This window comes from Anser cygnoides, chromosome 1, assembly GCF_040182565.1.
Source record: "Anser cygnoides isolate HZ-2024a breed goose chromosome 1, Taihu_goose_T2T_genome, whole genome shotgun sequence".
NCBI lineage: Eukaryota > Metazoa > Chordata > Aves > Anseriformes > Anatidae > Anser > Anser cygnoides.
Genome location: NC_089873.1, coordinates 37134893 through 37157176, shown reverse-complemented (window position 1 = coordinate 37157176; position 22284 = coordinate 37134893). Strand labels below are relative to the sequence as shown.

At 40.7% G+C, this 22284-nt stretch overlaps 1 protein-coding gene and 2 long non-coding RNA genes across 11 annotated transcripts in view; 1 reads left to right on the top strand and 2 right to left on the bottom strand.

The window, feature by feature from the left end:
- Window positions 1-1252, bottom strand: part of LOC106047169 (uncharacterized) — a 7189-nt gene extending 5937 nt beyond the window's left edge. For all 5 annotated transcript variants that reach the window (XR_010829529.1, XR_010829531.1, XR_010829532.1 and 2 more), the window contains exons 1-3: window positions 977-1252; window positions 755-800; window positions 61-177 (exon numbers count right to left, since the gene is read on the bottom strand). This is a non-coding gene — a long non-coding RNA (uncharacterized lncRNA). The remainder of the gene's footprint in view (window positions 1-60; window positions 178-754; window positions 801-976) is intronic.
- The window catches only part of LOC136790139 (uncharacterized), a 22508-nt gene extending 224 nt beyond the window's left edge, over window positions 1-22284 (top strand). The window contains exons 2-4 of one of the 2 annotated variants that reach the window (XR_010829533.1): window positions 1270-1394; window positions 3493-3602; window positions 22208-22284. This is a non-coding gene — a long non-coding RNA (uncharacterized lncRNA). Of the gene's footprint in view, window positions 1-1269; window positions 1395-1549; window positions 2712-3492; window positions 3603-22207 lie in introns of those variants that run through there. The other variant, XR_010829535.1, reaches the window with a different exon arrangement.
- TBC1D30 (TBC1 domain family member 30) overlaps window positions 6080-22284 on the bottom strand; it is a 53949-nt gene continuing 37744 nt past the window's right edge. For 2 of the 4 annotated variants that reach the window (XM_013195943.3, XM_048065333.2), the window contains 7 exons: window positions 21904-22072; window positions 17642-17747; window positions 12491-12603; window positions 12177-12316; window positions 10351-10557; window positions 10090-10146; window positions 6080-8941 (listed from right to left, as the gene is read on the bottom strand). In XM_013195943.3, the coding sequence (XP_013051397.3) occupies window positions 8157-8941; window positions 10090-10146; window positions 10351-10557; window positions 12177-12316; window positions 12491-12603; window positions 17642-17747; window positions 21904-22072 (1577 nt within the window). In that variant the 3' untranslated portion in view covers window positions 6080-8156. The remainder of the gene's footprint in view (window positions 8942-10089; window positions 10147-10350; window positions 10558-12176; window positions 12317-12490; window positions 12604-17641; window positions 17748-21903; window positions 22073-22284) is intronic. The other 2 variants (XM_048065332.2, XM_048065334.2) reach the window with 1 other exon arrangement.

Sequence of the window (22284 nt, the reverse complement as noted above, 5' to 3'; positions counted from 1 at the left end):
ATCTGTATACTCAAAATATAGGCTAAAACGATGTCTTCTTGTACTCCCTCTCTTACCCACCTGTGTTCTCTTTCCCGAGCCCAGTCTCAGCACCTGCAGCCACTTCAGCTCAGCCTGACCAAAGCACAGCCAGTCTTTCCCTTGACCAGAGTTGCCCAGATCTCATTTCTTTACTCACTGAAGTGGAGAGCAGGTTGGGAAACAACACAGGAGACTTATTAGGGGTTATCCTTAACGTAGAATGCATACGTAAATTATGGCATTGATATCTTTCAAGCTTTCTTTCATTAATCTGAGTAACTCCCATGTTGAGATTATTCCCCACTGAGGAGTTCAGTGTTCTTTTCATATAATTATATATATATAGAATGTGTAGCATGCTATATATATATATAATGTATAATGTAAAATCTAAACATAAGCAGGTGCTGGGGCTCAGGTTTCCCTCTGCCACCTGCTTCTGGTTGGCAGCCTTTCCAGTGGATGCACAGACCCGTTTATCTCTACTTTTTTAAACAGTAAGACTGCTGCCTGCGATTTTAGAAGAGGTCAATGCCTTCCACCCCTTTCACCCTTATGAATCCACAGCCCACAGGATGAAACCCGTTCGCCCTTCACACAGGGCACACAGCCGTGTCCCCATGTCCTGGAACTTGGCTGTGAGCCTTCAGTGGTGCCACCTCAATAAGCGACACAGAAAATACCCCCATCTACCCTCAAACAGACAACACTCAAAAGTTAAGACGCTGCTTACCAGGATGGGAACTGCTCAGGTTCCAGGACACTGGTGATGGACATCACTGAGGTATATGAGGGAAAAAATAAAAGTAATGTTGGAAATGATGCCTTTCTTTGAAGCGTATCTCTACAGACAGATTAAAAACAAACAACTGCTGAGTTTCCCCAAACATTTTTGGACTAATTGCACTTGATCAGATCTAGAAATGACCACTCTTTGTGGCACATCTTGACTTACTGGCCAAAAGCAATCCATTTCTGGCTCTGCCCAGGCACATCAGCATCAGCCCTGTCTCAAGATTCATTATTGTATGGCAAGTAGCAGAAGTCCTTAAATGGATCTAGGGTGTTTGTGTTTCAAGTGACATGCATTTCACAGGTGCTTTTTTCCTGGTAGTAAACAAGACAGAGTTCATGCAATAAACAGGTGCCGAGCCTGTGTGTCTCTGCCTGTGTCTGTTCACTAATGTTTGCAACACAAGCTCCTGAAAAACTGAACTATAAACCTAAATGCTTCTCTCATTTTGCTAGGATGCTGGTGAAGGTTGTGCCTGGGGCACACGTGGACCTGAGAAAGTCCTAATTGCTGAGGACAGGCAGGTGGACTGCAGGTGGACAGTGGGGGCAAGTAATTCTTCAAGGCAGAGGATCCACAGGTGAGAAACCTGAACACAGAGGCTTGGAAATCACTGAGGGGTTGAAACAGTAAGGCCTTCAGGGTAGGGCAGTGAGTAACCGAGAAGGGATACTGTTAGTTTAGCTATGTTTTGTTTTTACAGAAATTTAACAACACTTTTTTTTTAACCATTAGGGTTGAACAGCTTCACACCAGCAATTATGATAGAAATAACCCCAAGGCAGGACCACAGCTGATTCATCGCTGACTGTATCTGATTATTATTGCTGACCCACTCTTAAGACAAAGTAAGTTTATATGAAGCACACAGTGAACTCAGCAGGCTTCCTTCACCTGCCTGCCCCCTGAATTGTGTTTGCCAGCTCCTTCCCCAGAGATAAAATATATTTTACCAGTAACTGAGAAAAAGCCTTTATTGGTGTTTTACTGTATTGCTATGGACATTTTTTTCAAAAGACACACTGCTAGGCTGTCTGTACTTTGGGTTTGCTGCTCACGCTCAACGTGAGGAGTCCAACAGAGCAGAGAGGCTGCAGTGTGAAAACAAGGGTGGATGACTGGGTAACTGCTTCACACCTGATCGAGGATTAAAAATAAATTGTAAACACTAAGCTACGTGTAGTTCCCTTCCTCGGAATTGTAGTTTAGCGGCATGGCAGGCTTCGTATGGAGCAACAGTGGCATCTAGTGACCACAACTAGATTACCGTAAATTTGGATGAACACGGGAAGACATGGCATGGACCAAGGGCAGGGGACACAGCATGGACTTGCTGGTGGTGGTATCTGCAGACCTGACCTAACCTCTGCCAGTTAGAGACGTCGCATCTTCACAGGCAGAAATGTTAGCCTTTTAACAGAAGATGCCATTAAGTTTTGCAAACTGTAATAGTGAAACCCCCCACCAACCAACCCTCTGTCTGCCACACCGACCTCCAGGCTCAGCGGTGGCGTAGGACAGTTTGCCCCTCGCACTGTGGCAGAAGAAGCGGCTCATAGGCGTGAATGGAGCAAAGGCTCTCTGGTGGGGAAGGAAATCAGTGACTCAGAGCTGGCTAGTGGAGGTGGAGAACGTGTCAGCCAACACCATGTCTTCCGTCCCTCTGCCAAGCAGACAATAGCCTGTCTGTTCCCTCGGGAGAAGGGCCTCTTCTCCTAGAGTGCTGGGGGCCAGACAGCAGGCAGTGTTGTCACAACTGGGTGAAAAGTTTACTAGTGCAGGGGAAACTGTAAAAAAAAAAAATATATATATATGTATTTACAGTAATCTGGAGTTCAGAAGGGCATGATGTCTAATATGACTGACGGGTAGTGCGAGAGCGACCAGAAGGTGATCAGCTTTACACCTGTATTTTGATGCAGATAAAACAGAGCAATGAACCTACATTCAGGGGAAAAACAAAACAAACAAACAAACAAAAAAACCTTTTATGTAAAAATGTCATTAGAAGGGTAAGGAAAACTGCAATTATAAATCCCCGTCATGAAACAAACAGTTATAAGATTTCTAGCAGCACTTTTGGTGTCTGGAGATCCAAGTCAGCTCTTCATGCAGCTCTCCTCTTATTGAACAAGTGTGGCTGGTTGCAGGCATGCTATGAATCAATGGTCTTTGAAAGTTTTAATATTGCACTTCTATACCAGTGCTGAATGGCTGCTAGAGACCTCCTCTACTTTTCTATGAATAAGCAGGCTTGTTGCTGACCAAAGTTCTTCATTTCTATGGTGTATCTGCTCTCACTGTCTCCTGCCTTTAACTTTTGACCTGTGCTCACACCTGTGTGTCACTTGGAAATGTCACTGGACCCATTAGGAAGAGAAAGCAACACGTGCACGCGTGCAGCAGAGAAACCACTACTGACAGAGAGCAGCAGCAGCATGGAAACACCTATTGGGTGCGTCCTAATAGGGCTGAAATAGGGGTTTGCAAACAGTGCCTGCATTGCCTTCACCGCTGCACAGGCCATCGGATGTGCCACCCTCAGTTTTCAGCCCTGTCTGACTCTCTGGTTTCTGTGGGACAAAAGTATTGATTTAAAATCCAGAAAGAGTGGAGAGATGGGTAGACACATAGAGAAGCGCCACCTCGCTAACACAGTGCCTGTGGCTCCCCTCCAGACACCATCACACGCGGATGACGCAGTCCCCTGGTCTGCAATGTCTGACCAAACCAGAGGCCCTTCCAGCCAGACGTCTGCATCTTCAGTGGCACTGGAAGCAGCACAAAGGTTCATTATCTCCTCTACAAATAATTCAGAGCTTTATACCCTATGAATTGCACTTACCTTTCAGTTGCAAACAGGAAAGAGATGGGGGTGTATCTGTAGCCTTTCTCAGGAACGCTATTTGAATCTCACGTGAGTAGTTTTCACAAGACAGATAAATAACTCTGTAGTTCAGGGAGCACGTCCATCTTAGAACTTACATGGGAGTATATTGCAGCAAAAAGATTATTTAAAAGGTGGTGTTAAAACAAACAAACAAACAAAAAGCCTAATTAAGTTCATAGTGACAGCAACTGGCACCGTGTAGTGCCAGAATCAGATGGCTGGAGGCTGAGAAGCTGCCCCAGGGGAAGGCTGCCTCTGGATGCACGCTGGAAGCAACTGCTGGTCTACAACGTGGGTGGACACCACCATGGGATCAGCTCCTCGCTGACCTCAGGCAAGGCAGCGACAACTCTGAACACATGAAGCAGGGAGCAGCACGTAGCTGATCGGATCCTTTGATTTGTTGCTTATAAACAACCCCAAAAGAAGCACAGGCACGGAGCTTGCTTTCCCTCAAGCCTTCTTACACCTTTTTATGCTCTCATCCCCGTTCGCATGCATTGCCTCCCACGCCACCGCCGCCACCGCCTGTCCTCCCTGCTTATTTGTGGTGAGCCGATGTGGTTTGATACGGTTTTATCAGAGGAAGACTTGGAAACGTTTGTGGTTCTTGTTAAATGTGTGGTAACTGCTGCACACTGATTTTAGGATTAAGCACAGCAGAAACTGCCTCTTGCAGGCTGAGGTGTCTGGGCCAGCCCCTTGTCTAGCCCAAAATGATCTCACCCTGCCAACACGGGTGGCAATCAACTCAGCACCGTAAATCTTAAGCATCTTATGTTGGTCAAAAATAATTGAACCCCTCATCAGAACCAAGCATGCAGACTTTTCATGCTGTAGCTTTCCTTTTCCACGTTTAAAATCACTCAAATTCCAGCCTGTGCAATCCACTGAGGCTTGGGTCTTCAGTGGGGAAGGGTGTGCAGCAGAGACCCTTCACACGTGTACTTTCCTGCCGGCTGGATCTGCCCTTCCCACAGTCGACCCCCCCAAAGAAGCACACCTTCCTAAGGGGGCCTGTCACCAAGGCGGCCCACACGAGTCTCAGAGCAGTTCCTGGGTGTTCAAGAAACCGGTCACCCCACCGGCTCCTTACGGCTGACAACCCCCAGGCTAAGGACGCTCAGCTGGGAGGAGTCTGCACACCTTAGGTCACTCACGGGGCCGTGACAACTCCCTGCTTTGATTTTCTGCCAAAGCGTGCAAAAGTGGAACAAACAAAGCAACAACGAGGACACTGAGGATGAATTTTTGTCTCTTCATGCACCAGTGTAGCTGATGTCAGGTGATGATTTTGGCTCTGCAGGTGTGCCTGCTTGGTGGATGGCACCAAGTAACACATTGCAAGAAGGTCAAGGAAACTACAAAGTGGTGATACCACCCGCCTTCTTTCTGTACAATTTTACAAGGCTTAAAATACACGACAAAAACATTGCAAGATTCTCTTAAAATATGGAACTTGAACTTCAACCTGAATTGGAAATAGCAGGGTAAAGAGATGCATTTTATTTTTAAAGTAATTTTCTATTACCTTTCTAGCAACGTAATATATTGAAGGGATTCTAGTAGGATTTTTGTTAAGTATACAGAACTAAATTTTCTCTATCTGCACTTGCGGATGAAATCAACTGTTTTCTGCCTGCAGTTCTGAAACACTGATTTCTACTATCTACCATTTCTACCCCAAAAGCACAGGCAATTTTGAATAATCTCACAATAGCTTCAGACCTGTTTCCATTTGCACAACTCTAAGTACTATCAAAACCAAATCAAACGCCCATCCATTCAGACCTTCCATTTGATGATGCAGAAGAGAGTTCTTGGAAATAAAAGTCAGTCTGACCTTAATAGAATAGTTTCTCATAAAAAGACTCAGAAAGGTGTTTCAGTTGCATGGAAAAAAACAATGAGACTGCACTGAGGCAACCTCAAGGAAAACAAAACACAGGTTTATGTAGTAGAGACTCCCACTACTGTGTTCCCAATGTCCTTGATGCTGCAAAGCCACCCTTACATCTGCATCCACAGACTCCACTTGATGAAGGGAATCTTTAGAGAAAAATAATTGGAAGCTTCTCTGGAGGCTGCTGGCTCTCTGGACCTCTCCTTCATGTTTCTGCTCAGTACCAAGTGACTAAATTGATTTTGCTGTGTGTTCAGCACTTACATTTCAGGCAGATCAAACATACTTTGGGGTATCACACAACTCAGTAGTGCTAGTTATGGGAAACAAGAAAATTGAACGCCATTTTAGAGAAAATTTCCTGCTGCAAACAGCACCAAACTAATGCACAGAGTTGCTGTGATTCCTTCGCCTCAATCCTAACAGTCCAAGTACAGTACAGTTCCCTCAAAGCACACTCATCAATTACTGATTAGATCTGAATCAATATTTTATTGGCATTTCTTTCCCCCGTTCATTATCTGTGCGAAGCTTGCTAATTTTCCATTACCTTAATCACATCTTAATGTGCTGAAAATCCATGCATGTACTTGTGACATTTTAGCAGTTTTTTCAGCATGACAATCCTTTTATTTTCACTAGTTCCACATACAGCTGCATGATATGCTAAAGCTAGGTAAAAATCGGGAAAATGATTCACAGTAAAATTTTGAAAAGAAGTGCATTTCTTTTAAATCAAGGCAGAAACAATTCTCATACAGTCCACGGTCAGTGACTAAATCCTACATTATTTTAGATTTACTTAGTGCTACAAATGATCATTAGCAACAATACTACTTAACCTGAAAATAAGGCAGGGGCAAAACCTGATCTACAACTGTTTTAAATTTATAGTGTTCATACTTGTATATTACTTTATATGCATACACCTGTATAAAATACAACAGTGAAATAAAATCATCCGCACAACAATAAACAGGGGTATACTGTACAGCTAAAACTGGTATCACATCCTAGAGATCATGGGATACATTAATAAATAGACAATGATATATTACTTTGCAAATTTAACAAATAATTTTAACCGAGGAAGATACTACACACAATGGGATCGATTCATCATTACTGCCTTTACACCAGTTTGAAGTCAGGGCAGTTTCAAGTCATGAGGAACTTGGAAGTAAAAACGTCATGAATCACAGTTAATGCATACAGTACTGCAGAGCTGTAGTATTTTAAGAGCAACCTGATTTTTTTTTTTTTTTGGAGTCAGAATACTTGATTTTGCATCCCTGAAGCTGAATTATCCACATTTAGGTTCTCTGCCTCCCTAATATATATATATATATCTGTCATTTGTGTCACAGTATTCACCAGCTTTAAAAGACTTTAGTGGGGGACATATCAAAAATCTAGGCTTCTGAGAAAACGTAAGAAACTGGCAAAAGGGACTGACCTGGAAGCAAACACTCAGCTTATATTTTAGCCATTTTTGTTTCACAACAAACCAGAACCATGCCAAGGAACCCCACGACAGCCTGCGTCCAATCCACTAACATCATGGCTGATATGCTGGGTTTTAATGACAAGTGGCACCCTAAGTATCTAATCGCTCTATTTATAGAATTTAAACTCCTAAACTACTTTGGAACATTCATATATTTTACCTACTGCTAAGCAGGCAAATACATTTTAATTACAAAACTGGTTGCAAACTAGATAGTATTTTTTTTACATAAATTAAAGCCAAGGTGTGTCATAATATTCAACACAACTGTATGTATAGTTGTTCTTATGCCTAATTTTGCAGTGCTGCAATGCCCCAGCAGTTCTATGTAATAGAAAAGGAGCAAACCAGTGTTGTAGATGGGCTCATGCCTGTTATTCTCGCACTCACTGATTACGTTTATATTAAAACCACTACCAGAGGACTGCCATGGGAAGAGAAGCATGACATGCTGTTGGAGGATGCCTGAAGCCAGATGGCCCAGTATAAATAAGTGGCAATGCTTGACACTGAAAGTGATACTGTAGATTGCTAGGGCTGCTTGTGCTTTTGTTAGTTGTGGCTTCTCCAGCTACTCATGGAGCATAATAATGAGGTCTAACAGGGAGGCTGCGTAACAGTCATAAAAACTGCTTCATGGTTTTGCTGCACCAGACAGACAATTTGTCCTTACAGCCTTGAAAGAGACAGGAGGCAGCCACAGGGGCCTACGGGGTCAAAGGCAGCTGGTGATTTCATGCCTGGATTAGATTTAAAGAAATAGTATGCTTCACACTGCAAATCAACGTTTATTTTACCACAGAACCATCAGAATCAACAACAGGGTGCCAAAGTGCATCTTCACTAATCTATCCCATGGCAACACGGGAGCACAATTTTCAAAGACACATATTTATACATCTGGTAACCACTTTTGTCCTCATTACTTATTTAAAGATCAGAAACTCTTTGGGACTCACACATACACAAACATAGTAAAATAAAATAATAAAAAAACAATGCATTTTTTCCCTGTCAGAAATGGAAAGTGCCATGGGGTACATCATCGTTTCTTGGTCCCACTGTTGCCACTGGCTGACTTACTGAAACTTCTACTCATCTGTGGGAAGTGTACAGTTGGCGTTCTTTCGGTGGGGCCATACAGCCCTAAATTCCTGGCTGTAGCTGACTTTCGAAGAGGCTTGACACTGGGGAAAGGATTGAAGACTTGTGGCTTTGGGATCCCAGGCTGGGGAGATTTCGCCAGGTGTCCACTGTCACTAGACAAACTGCTCGACTCAGATAAACGTGGCTGGCAGGACTGACTGGGTGTTGACTCAGCATCAGTTTTGTTATCTGAGACGAGTTCCAGTGCTTCCAGTTTTAGCTGAACCACTGACACGTCTGTAGTGCTGCTGTCTGTAGAGACGGGGTCAGCAGACTGCTGTTGATCAGCTTTTCGCGTAGTCCTGTCATCCAAACCACCTCCTTCTTCTCCAAAATCAGACCGTTTGGAAGTCTCCTCCTTCGCACCAGGACTATTTGTTTTACAGCTCTCGCTCTGCTCATCTATTAGTCCTACGGTATCCCCATGCCCCAGCTGGTCTTTAGCTCTAGCAATATTCTTTCGATGAACTCGTATGTGAGTGCGCCACGGAGAGTTCAGTTTTGATTTAAGATCTTCTTGGGGAATGGGAGACATCTTCCCTGGAGCATGGCTTGGGATGTGAATAACAGCATTCTTGAGAGACCTGTTATTTGATTTCATCTTCTTTCCTAAGAGGAGGTGGTTTATCACCGGGGAATGGTTTACCTGAGAAGGGAGGAGGCTGGTAACTGGCCCTTTGTCTGAAAGAAAGAGTTTAAAAGAAACACAATGTTGTTAACATCAAAACAAACTAATGTTCAAAGGATCCACCAGCAACGAATTTGAAGCCTTTCTTGAGGTATAGCAAAGATTTGTAGGACTGACTTCTAGTAAAATCACTGAATTCCTCTTACATCTTGGAGTTGAACACAAAGCTAAAAGTGCTGTGATGAAGATTTCCCATCTTCCCTCCGTGCTTCTAAACTATGGCTAGGTCCTGAGCCAGAAATAAATAAATAAATTGTAACAAATACAGCTCCTCCATTTTAGGAATTGCACTGTAACTGAACGTTTAACATTAATACTGGCTTCTGATGTCTGTCCCCCTCCCTCCTTCATTTCTCTTCCAGCTGTAAGAGGCAATTCAGTCCCTGTACAAAGTCAGTCACATAAACCCCTCCTTGTGTGTGAGGCTTGGGTGACTGGAAAATGAAACAGTATATTTTTAATAGATAAAACCACGCCCACTTATTTCTATTAGGTTCTCTAATTAAACCACTGCAGTAAATCCAGGATTAGGTAATTAGGTGACAGTTTGATTAAACCACAAAACCAGCCCTGAATCATGATTAGTAAAATTAGAATGGTTTTTGAATTACTATTTTTTTTTGGCAGTTCTTGGTAATCAACATCTTACTGTTTGCACTGTTTCTGCACGGCTGCTGCCTTTGTTCAAAGCAAATACCTTGCCACTATTGGAAAGAAAAAAAAACTTCTTACAAACAGTTGCACACCCATTAAAAGCCTTCAGCTGCTCTGTTCAGGCTAACCTCCACGTCCTTGAGTACCAACTGGGGAAGCAGACTCCGAACGCAGATGGCTACGTAACAAACTGATGTCTGGTCCAATTTTCAGAGCAGCATCATTAGGGCTAGATAAACTGCCAGCCACAATGGAACATTTGGGCCAGTTCCTCAGCTGCGCAACCTGCCATGCCCTGATGAACTCGGGGGAGGTAGGAGGATAGGTATCAGGAATCTACCTGCCCCTTGATCTGAAGCGTACGCATTTCCTCATTTCACTTTTTTCAGTGCATCAGTATGTCAACTCCAAGAATGCCAAAGATTTAAACTTGTGAAGCAGAGAGATCAAGTCAAGGCACCCAGATAGCAAAGACACTATTAAATACCATTGCTCAGCTGGTCCCTGGGACCTAAAAATATCCCAGGGTCGTCATCTTCAGATCCTGACAAGAGAAAAAACAACATCACCATTTCATTTACAATTCGTGTCCATGAAGTTGTACCCACCCTACTACTAAGGTGTTACACACTGCATCAACCTCTCGTCTTCTCTATTTGGTTTAAAGTAAAATAAGCTTATTTGCCTTGTCTCCTGATGAGGTTAGCTTGCGATAAATCAGTAAATGAAACACGCCTTGATATATTACCTGCTCTAATATATACATGGTGAGCCTGCTGTTGCTGTTTCTTCTTTATCCTGGAATATTGCTTTTTTAGTGCATTAATATCAGTGGTCATACGCTCCATCATCATGCTGTTAAAGGCAGCATGATACTCGCTTCGGCAAGAGTCTATTGCTCCTGGACTGAGCTCTGCGATGTTGCTGGAGCCCAGGCTTTGTTCTTCATTCTGGTCTGCACAGAGTGGGAATAAAGCGAAGATGAGGAGTTAATTGGCATACTGAAGAATACTGCAGATTACCTGCAAGGCAAGCCAATGTCTGGTTCCTATTGTCTTATTTAACTGTAGTCTTTAATTAAAGCTAAGATAATATACATATTTAACAAAGCTGCAGTATTTATAAGACTTACATTTCCAGAACTGCTGCTTAAGAATAGCAAGTATGTGGTGGGGGTGTGCACATTTCAAGAGTACATCAATTAACACAGCAATGGAAAGTTATCATCACAGTTTTTTAACTACCCTAAAGTACACCAAACCATCACTAAAGTAATTCAAAAAATGATTATTAAAACACTCAGTTGATCAAAGATGAGGCTAACAATGCAAGTTATAAAACACATTACAGGCAAGAAGGCAGGAGGTTAATCAACCGACCTAAGGGATAGGAGCAAGAGGCATCAAGAAACAGTTACAGCACCACAGGGAATAAGCTGCCAGTAGCAAGAGAAGGGATAGATACAGAGCAGCTGAGCAGTCAGGCAGCTTCAGAGCCTTGCTGATTAACAGCCACAGAGCAACAGAAGCAGTGCAATTTATTTTCACAGCTGTTTCTGCTGCATCACCAAACTGGCACTCCAGGGTCAAGGGGATAATTCTTTTCCAAGGGATGTATGTCTTGGGCTTAGTTTGCAATAGAAGTTTGATGTTCTGACTAAGTGCTAGCTTGAAGCAGCAGGTAGACTTACAGTCCCTCAGGAAGGAAAAAACAAAAATCAAGAGGAAGATTCCAGCATAAAGGTCTCAACAAAACCAAGCCACAAGAACGATGATGTGTAATCAGGTAACAGCGACTGCTACATCAGTCTGCTTCCCCCTCTACTCATCCACTTTTATTTTTATTTTTTTCGTTTTTTAAACCAACAACTATAGCCTCTCCCAGGGCATCATAAAATCACCACTGATCATCATTTCATAAAGGCCACTGCGAGATGGTCTGCTCTTCTCACATGCATCAGAATTTTTTCCTACCTTGAGCATTTGCACGGTTGAACATGTAATTCTGTCAAAAGTTTCATTTCAATGGAAGGATTTGAAGAAATGATAGTAACATTTTGTCAGAACACCCTACACCATACCCCCCCCCCCTTTATTTTTTTGTTTTTTAATGTGAATATACCCGAAATATACAACAGTTTGAAGGTTTGGCCAATAGGTTAGTGAAATTATCTGCAGAATTTACTCCTCACTGATGCTGATTACCTAATAGCTCTCTAGGAAATTAGCATGGATTTAGGGTAGACTTCTTTTTCACATACTTGCTTCTTTTTTTGTGTGTATGCAACACTATGGTGTTTTTTTGTTTTGCTTTTAAACATTATTGCAGCAAAATCCATAACCCATGCTATTACTGATTGTATGCATGCAGCCTTCAAAATCGACTTTGACTTCCTCAAAGACTGCAAAATTGACTCTGACTTTCTCAAAGACTGCAGAGCAAATATCTGCCGTAATCCCTATGTGAATTCAAAATACAATTTGCATAGCAGCTTTCATAGCTGAACATACAAATGATTTCTCAAGGTCACGCAGATTTAACGACATTTTTCAAAATTATCTGAAATACTTTTACCTTTCATCTGTTTCTGGTATTTTTGGAGCTCTGGTGCCAAAAATCCACTTAATGGTCCAAGACAGCCAATTGCATTGACAATTGAATCTTCATCATCTAGGTCATTCTCCTCGTCACTGTCTCTGGTTCTGCCTAGCCTTCTGTCAAATGAGAACATAAGGGAAAAAGGAAAGAGGCATTCTTACATATGAAACATCTTTATGAAACATCTTTATCTTCTTTAGGTGCACGTAAGGGAAGATGCTACCCGTCATTTCACTATTTTTTAGGGTAAACAATGACCCTATATGCAGTAAGAAGCATTTGAAACTCACCCTGAAAGTGAAGTTGACTTTACTGCTGCAGGGAAAGGAGTAATGTTGTACGTGTATTTCTCCCTTAATTCTGCCAGTTGTGGAAAGGGAAACTGAGCCATGGTATAAACAGTCTAGGGAAAAAAAATGCAGGTTTTAAAATTGCCCCTCTAATCAACAATCCCACAAAAGATTTCTCCCTGAACAGACTTTCAGTCTTGCTATAAGAAAATGTAAACAGTCTAGTTCTATGATTCAGTCAATGCTTCCTATAAGAAAAATTAAGACTGACTCAATAGAAAAATACAGGGTTCATAGTTTTAAAAGCATGTAAGATAATACGAGAGGTAGCATCCTTTTCAGCTACTGTACCTATTTAATAATCATTACCAGTCCTCCCCTTGCCAGCACATCTGCACCACTGAGGCTTTAGGCATCTTCCAGAAGACCTATATTTCTCTTAAGTATTCAACAAGGTATTGACACTGTCATAAGACAGGGAGGAGCCAACCCTCACTTGCTGGGAATTGTTAACAGATCCCTTACATCACTTGAGTTGCAGTCAAACAGGAAGGATCCAACATTTTCCAGCTAATGGACAATTTTTATTTATTTGTTAATTGTGAGAGAAGAGACTTGTCGTATCATGGACCATAAAATGTCCTCAACTCTCTGAATGCATCATTGCGATGTTAGAACTTAAAATAAGAAACTCTAATACGATTTTATTTCAATACCCAGAGTTAAAGAAGATAAATAGTAGCAAATGTACTTGCTCTCCATATTAGTTTTGCTTTAATTCATTCTGTAATAAAAGGATGCGTGTCACCAGCCAACCTGGCATAAAAATACATAATATTCATTGCAGTATCATTGCTGATTTGTTCCTACTTATTTTAAGTAGCCCTTTTTCCCCCCTACTTTTGCATTGAAAAAAAAAAATCTGAAACATCATTACTCAGAGCTTCTCTGAAAAATCAAGCTTTTTGAAAATTAAATGTCTTCTGAAAGGCAGCAACGTAAAAAAAAAAATCTCATTAGCTATGAAAGGACATTGCTTCTTTTTCTGTCCTATTAAGTCAGTGACATTTTCATGTGAAGGCAAATAGCTTCAATTAAGATGAAAGGAAATTTTGAACAATTTCTATTTAATTCATTCATGAACAGTGCTTTGTGCTAAATACAGTGAGATTCAGGGCTGGACCTTTCCTGATAGGAAAAAAAAAAATACATATATACGTTTCTCCAGTAGCAATGATGTAAGCAATTAGGAGCAGGAAGAGTATTCCTGGATTGATTAGGCACAGGGCAATAGTGCAGCTCAACAGGCTTCTGCATGAAAAGAAGTTTCTTGTTTGAGCTCTGCAAAAAGGAAGGCAAGGAGAGCGCCTTCAGAAACCCCGAGCATGAACTGAGAGGCTTTGCCACTCCACAAAACTGCACCGCTACTGTGAAAGATAAATATCCTCTAGGGCCTGAGCAGTGATACGCCGGCAGTCTACCAGACGAAGGAATTTTATGATCTGGAGAAAGACCTACCTCCGGCCCAACGTGCCTGTCTGTTTGTTTGATCTCCATCATGCTTTCCTGTGTTTTTCCCCATATGTCTCCACTCTCTCCCTTCACGGAGAAGGAGGCGCGTCTGGAATTTATTTCTAGTTTTTATGTCAACAGCCTTTTCAGGTAACTTTTTCCATATGCTGGTTACCATTTATGTGAAACAGTCAGCTTGAGTCCTCCATTTACTCCTCGCACCTACTGTTTTAGATTATGCTTTCAGCTTTAGCATGTCTCTAATCTGCATCTTTTCTAGATCCTCTGCAATCTCTTTCATTTGTCCACATTTTTAACTTAATTACTTGTTATCAGATTATAACTAGGAGCCTCACTTGCTATCTAAGAGATTCACGAACAGATTTTATGCTGGTGCAAATTCCCCTGGACATTCAAAAATTATTCTCAGTCAGCACCTGTGAGCTCACAGCAATGCTTCAGAGGCAAAGAATCTTGTTCCTAGTTTGCACACAGCTCTGGATGCTTTTTGATTGATTCTGGTGAAACTGTGCCAGTGGGAAACAACCTACCAATAAAAAAACATGATGCATCCAAACTCACTATCTTAGTTATGGCCATGAGGGACAGATTCTGGGAACACTAAAAGAGACTAGAAAAATACCCTCCCTTCTCACCTCAAATCAGTAGGACTTTCTCAGTCCCATAACTCTCTCTAAAAATGCAAAGCCATCTACACCCTCAGCAGAAAGCCATAAAAAAGGCGATAGACTGTGACTTCCAAAAGAGAGCAAGTGGTTTTGCTTTTGCAGATACCTCACAAACACTTCACTCGAGCTGTCCCACAACGGTTTAAGGCTTTTCTCTCTTTTCATTAGGAAGACAAAGCAAAAAGCCAAAGCAGAAACAAACCCAAAAGAAAACAGACTAAGTGCTACTCCAGCACTTAGAGAGAATACCATCACATCCAGGTAACTGTCTACAGCAGTTAGTCTGAAACTGGGATAACGGAGAGGGATTAACCCCTATTTCCCTCCAACACAGTAAACGCACAAGGATGCCTCTCCTTTTCCTGTTTTCTTCTCATCTCCTCTACACTGGAATGTTTCTAAGCCTACAAACTGAATTAATTTAGCTGCTTGTAAAAACGCTCGCTTTCTGAGAAGGGATCAAAGCATCTACTCAAACTAGCCAGCACACACTGTTTAGAGAACTTGCAGACACCTGGCAAAAAGCCTTCTGTCTCCATGCGAGAACTGAAGTTTATTAATAGGCCAATAAAATGACATTACTGAATACCCTATTTGTTTAACTTCTAGTCCTAAATACATATGCAGTCTAGCATCTGAAGCGTGTAGCACTTACCCTTTATTTACCTAAACTGCTCACGATGAAAAAGGAGGAGGCTGTAGGCTTGCCTGCTCCTCCGATCCCTCCAAGCTCTCCTCAGCATAACATGAGAAGAACTCTTACTATTTAAGGACCAAATCCACAAAAGCTGCAAGTCTTCAGCCCTAAGTATATTATTTACTGTCTGCACGGGAGGAAGGGAGGGGTTTTTAAATGATATACCTGCACCAACTATACATGCTGGTGGACAGAATAAGGACAGGAGTCCTCTGATATAATTTAGGTATCTGCCCTGTCAACACTTGCCCCTGAAGCATCAGCCACACCTCTCTCCTCCAGTTCCTAAAGGCAATGGGGCTTTGTTTTCCAGTGGCCTAGAAGTGTCAGTTACTCTTCACTGGCTTAAGCGAGCCTGGGCAGGTACTTCAGATACAAATGGAAGCGTCACGCAAGCTTAAGAAAAAGTGAGATGATCATCAGCAACAACGTTTACTGAAATGTACCAAAAAGGCAGAGTAGGATATTAATCCTTTCCCATTGTAGGGTATTAATCCTTGAGTCACCTTGAAAAAGTATCAGATGCAAGTAAAATCATTGCTCTGATTACAGAAAAAAACATTTTGAAAACAAAGCAGTCTAAACACTCATCTCTGGCTAACTCCTCTGGAAAAAGTTAAAGCAACTTATAAAAATAATGTCTTCAAGCAGCCTGGATCCTTTCTTTAACACACTGGTTCACATTTCTCTATTTTCTTCCCCAAAAAGGAGGAAAAAAAAAGTTCAAATGAAGCAGCCAGGCACATGGTGGGATTCATATCCCCTAACAGCAAACACTTAGGGTGCCTATTTTTCTCCACCTAGGGTAAAGAGAGTCTGGAGTGAACATCTCAGATGGAGATGGCTACACTGCCATTTCTTGCTAAAGCACAAAATGACTGCCAAATTAATATATTCATAATAATTACAGCAGTGAAAAGAAATATCCTTCCAACCCTCCAGAAATCTACCTACGCCTTATCTTCATTGCACACAACAGCAAAGAAAGAAATCCAACAAATTCACTGAAGCACCCTTCAGCTTTCCCAACATCACTATTTGTGGCAAATGCTACATCTTGATTTTGTGCTAACCCTTGAGACCAGGAACTGAAACATACTGAATATGAAAAGGCATCAGCTTGTGCTGCTCTCCTCGCGTCTCCTCATAAGCTGGACTATACCATTAGGAACCTTAACAACTATTTAAAAAGCATGTGAGTACCTCTGACCAGCTATACTTCTATTTCTGAAGCAAAACAAAGCCATAGTAGTTACCTTTCCCATTCCCAGAGCTCCTTAATCAGACAAAACAACACCAACCACCACCAAAAAAATCTGAAAGCGATACTTTACTTCAGGACAGTACTTTACCAGGCTATGGAATCCCAGTCAACAAATTTGGCTTCCAATAACGGGTAAAAAAGTCACCTGTAAACTACATTAATAAATCTATCCAACTTCATGTACTTCAAACTTTTTTTTCCCCACTTAGTAAAAAAAAAAATCAGGTGAATTATGCGCTCTGTATTTGCACCTATTTAATCACCATTTTCTGACTCATCAAAAGTTGACTTGAGAACTGCAGCATGAAACCTTTATAAAACACCTAAAAAGGAAAAACCTCATGGATATTAGCAAAAAAAAAAAAAAAATGCAAGTGCAAATCAATGAAATTTAATCAGCAATACTCAAGGCCCTTTCCTTTTCCAGAACAACACCGATCTTCGTTCTTACACAATGATTGTAAGCTTAAGAATTCAATGAGCACAGTTATCTAAAAATGTCTTTGTTTATAGTTCACTGACACCGTTCATGGCACTGTCATTTATTTTTTAAATCATTTTTTAATCATGAAGGATTTTTCTTCCTTCTTACTTGATAAATTATCTCCTACTGTGTCTACAGAATGAAAAGGACACAGTGTAATAAATAACTGGCCAAAACAAAAACAAATAGAAAAGAAAACCCTAAAAATTATGACTACAAAGAGATCGTACATCTTGCTTGCATAAAACTGGTTAGGGCACTGTATCACTCCAAACTTTCAGCTGTCAACATATACACAATCTTTATCAAATGGAGCCTACTGGTTTTCTATTTTTACTGTATAAGATTTTAGCTTTAACTGCAAGCCATCTGCATTTATCTTAAGTTTTTACTCTTGGGAGAGTTTAGGTTTCTGCAGCATCTGAATAAAAGTATAATTCTTCAGAAATCAGCACCAGAAGGATGAACAGAAAACACAAACAATAATTATATCACAATTACTCACCTGCATGAGTTCATTGCTGTCAATCAGACTGTCTTCCAGCATCTCCTGGGTCAGCTTGCCCATGGTACTGTAAAACTCATCTGCAGTTTCACAACACTCTATTTGCCTACATCAAAACAAATGTTGTTGTTTCTTATTTTACTTGTACACATGACCATATGCCTCCAAACCAAAACTGAACTTTCTGTTATCATAAAATATGCACCTCCATTAGTCACCATAATTCGTATGTTATTGCAATCCCCCCTAGACTTCCAAATAATAAGACAGTGCACGTCACATTATCGTGACTACCTAAGATAAAGGATTCATGCATATATAGACAGATTATTCACTCTACTCCTTTCACTTCTATAACACAAGAATAAACCCTGCCCCCCTACTAACACAAGGGAGCTTACCCCTCAGCTCAAAAATTGAGTGTCTCTTGATAAATTCATCTTGTAACATTCTGCATGCTTGCATAAAAAAAACAAGACTGGGATGTTCTCTCTTACATACACACCTATGAGTTGGTCAGCTTAGCTGAACATATTATAAAGCCACTGTATAATAGCTTGATTAAGGATTACACTGGCTTGATTCAATTAGAAAAGCTTCCAGACTTTCAAGGCCCTTCTTCAGACCTCCAAGAATAAAAATTAACCTTGTTCCCACCTTTTTTTTTTTCTAAGAACCTTTGTCTGACCTCCAAACAGCAAACCCATTAAAGACAGACACAGGGATGCAACGCAGCATAATGAACCACTGATTAGATAGCTGAACACAATCGTATTTCTTCACACTTGCAACAACTTCCATTCAAATACCAACACGTTTTGCAAAGGTTAGTTTAACTTCACATCACCTTCAAGGGGCAAATAAATATTACCTTCACCCCGTGAATGAGAAGTTTATAGATTAGAAAGACTTGTGTGAAATTCTGCAATAAACCTGAAAAAAAATAGAAGTAATCCACATTCTCAAGGTTGTTTGTCTGAGATGTATACACAAGTCAATTTTTCCTAAAAATACCCTGAAGGGAAAGAAACTCTGTCAGTAAATTTAGCTGAAATAGTTCTAGAAATAGAATGGATCTTTGATCCACCCAGGATGGATATTTCACTAGAAAAAATCACAGTTCTAAAATCACTTTGGCTGAAATCATTATTCTGAGAAAAAATATTGAATGGCCTATTATTCATCCAAGCTTACACCAAGAATTTGAAAACATTAAAAAAAGGCTAGAAAAGTAAATTGTGTTTCTTCTCGGGAATTCACCAGAACAGAGGCACAATATATCATCAACTTTGTCAAAAAGGAGCTCTAAAATTGTTCTTTGTTGATTAAAAGACCTCTGATTCTTTCCATGGAGCTGTGATGCAGAAAAACAAATTCAGAACAACAAATCAAAAAATGGGTAAAGGTAGACACAGATTTGCACAAACACACATAAACATCTGGACTTCTGCACATTGCATCTTAAAGTTCTGGATTTCAAGTGTCCAAGCCATCAATCTCATCCTGCTTAAGTGGAAGTGTCTGCAAACACTGCTGAAAAAAATTCAGGTACAAACAGGAACGCATCCGGCACACAGAGCTACTTCTAGCCATCTATATGTTCCACTACTGACATTTTTCCTGTTGCTCTTAACAGACTGGGAGAAGTAGGAGACAGCACCATGAGACCACCTAGCTACAAAAAGATGGTCGTAATTTTCTGTTGAATCACTGCTTGGGGCAGAACAGTATTTCTCTGTTATGGCTAGCCCCTGTATGGACAAACTAGAGGAAATCCCCACCTGGGTAACATGACCACTGAACGTTTGCCAATTCCCCTCCCATTCCAGGTCTGTCTCCTGAATCAGTCTCTGCAACAGTCGAGTTTCCTCAGCATACCTTCTGCTTTAAAGACATCCCTCTGATCTTTCAGAACAGTAAAGCTCTCTTCCTACTACTGCCTCAACAAGCAGTTAGCTCCACGTTGCTTATTTGTTTACACGACCATTGTACAACTACCTGCTTTTAATTACAAGAATCTTTACTGTTTTCACCCTCGCTATTTTTACTTCATATGTTAATGCACACATCAATTATGGCAGTGTCCTAAAACCACAACAGACTTTTTTTTTTTTTTTGGAAACAAATCATATGTGTTGGCTATATTTGACTTGGAAAACTCAAAGAAACGAGCATACTGTAGCTTCCTCTGTACTGTGGCCACTATCTGCTGGGATGGTGTCGTCCCCCCCCCCCCCCCCCCCCCCCCCCGTAAAAAAAAGAGTAGTCTCTTTTCTTAAGGATTAGAAGAGGAAGCTTCTCTTGATCTACCTTAGGGGTCTATGTTAGGGAACAACCATTGAAGTACTGAGCTGTTATCAAAATCTTGACAGACTTCAGCTAAAATATTGAAAAAGGAAAGAAATAATAGGTACGTAGCCAATTACCACAAGCTTACTGCCTGTCTTCCCTAATAATTTCAGTCTCTCACAAAAATCCAGATCTTCTCTATTGCCACTATTTTTAAACTGCTCATTCTTTAAGTCTCTTTCCATCAAAACCGAAGCATGACTGAAACTCCAGCATTTTAAGAGAAGCACTTCTCACCTCATTTTTATGTCTAGAAAAATAGTCATGAAAAGCATGAAGACTTTGAGACTATCATCGTCTCCGGTCCCACTTCTTTCAATTCCCCATTTTACTTTTAGCAGAGAAGAGGAAAAAAATCAGTCTTCTCGCATCAAGAACATAGTGCCCCTGCTTTACTTCCTTACCTTGTTCGGTAGTAAATAATCACAAACTTACTGAATTTCCATGCTTGTTCAGTTTTTGTGACCCTCCATATTCTGCATCTCTGGTTATCACACCACCGGTCCTTTTCTGTTAAGTGCCACAAAACGTATGCAGAGGCCACGCTCCGCCCCATTCCCCACAAGCAATCGTTTTAAGGTGTGAAACATGAATAGCTTATTCTGTTGGCCATATTCTTATAGGCGATTTCTTCAACCCGCTCCTTTCAATTTTTATAAAATGTGTTTCATTTCTGCTTTGATTAGATTTTATAGTAAAAATCTTCAAAGCAATGACTTCCTTTTTTTCTTTTTTATCATGTTATGAATTGGAACATTTATAGTTACAGCTTATAAGAGCACAGAGACCCACCCCCATAGGACCTTTATCTAAAGGAATGGGACAAAGTAATAAAGCACAATAGGACTACATACAGCTTAATCCTAATGCAAATGACTTGTGAATGTTTCATTCATGAAACTTAAAACAAATGTCTTAGGTAATTGAACTGAAGTGCTAGTTCAGTCAAAAAGGAAAAAGAAAGAATAAAAATCAAACATCCAAGGACAGAACTGAATGTAAATCAGCTGGTCCAGCCTGAGGGCAAAAAAATGAAAGTGTGGATAGCCATCACAAGAAAAACTGACATAGCTGATGAAAAAAAGCTTCCAGATGAGCGAATATCTGCTTGTCCTGTAAGAGTTCACACCTCCTGCTGGAGTTGGTAACAAAACCTTTATTTCTCCAGGAGGACTGTACACTCTCTGGGACGCGAGTATTCGCCACGACAACAAAGACAGTTTAGAAGAACTAACCTTCTCCTGTGTTTTGCCCTATGTGGTGGGTTAATAATAACCTAAATTAAGAGAAATTAATAGTCTAATAATAATTGAAATAGAAATTATTAATAGTGGTATTTTTGCTAGAACATGTTTAAAAGCAGAGAATTTCAAGAAAATGTGTTTGCAGGCTTTAACAGAAAAGAACCACGTAGCACTAAATCATTCTTTTAGTAATCCTCAACTCTTTCTCAGGTATAGCCAATGAGATTCCTTAAGTGAAAATATGAGAATTAAAACCTCTCCAGTTTCAGGTAAATTACGACTGAATTAACTAGTCACACTCAAGACTCTCTGTATAGCACCACCCACCCACCCCCAAGTACTTACTAACTCCCTCAGAGGTTTATGTTCTGGAAAGTCCAACCAATATTTTAGCATACCATAAAGACATTATATACAGACAATGCAAATAACAAGAGACAAGAAGGATTGATTCATCATCATGCCCATTCTTCTGGCATCACGATGATATTCTCCAGCACACATTTTTTGGGGGAAGACAAAGACACATTGCTTCTGCTTCAAAAAAGCAGCACATTCTCCTGAAAGGTCGCATCTTGCTTAGATCCAAGAACATGCTCTTCAGAACAACATATAAATTACTTACATTGCTCAAACCGAAAAAAAAAGCAGATTAAAATGACCACTTACTCTCCTAACTTTGCCCAGATAGCCAAAGCGACTCTCAGAATAATTTCAGAGCCTTCAAAGAATACTGAATCCCAGATCTTCAGAACTGTGTGGTTAGGCAGGCACGTGGCAAAGAGAGTCAGAAACCACTGCATTGTGAAGACATTTGTAAGTGGGGGTTCATAGCCTCCTGAAATAAAAAATATAAATGCTTAAAGTAATTTTGCAATTTATAGTTACTTTACAAGGAGTATGAAATGCATAGAGAAATCCACCAGTCATTCTAGTAACTTCTGTTAATGCTCAAAACTTTCTTCACTTGCAGCTGTCTGAAGAGAAGCTGAGAACAATGAGAAATGACATACTTAGTCTTCCTTCATTCTGCTGCACTGCCAAAAGCTC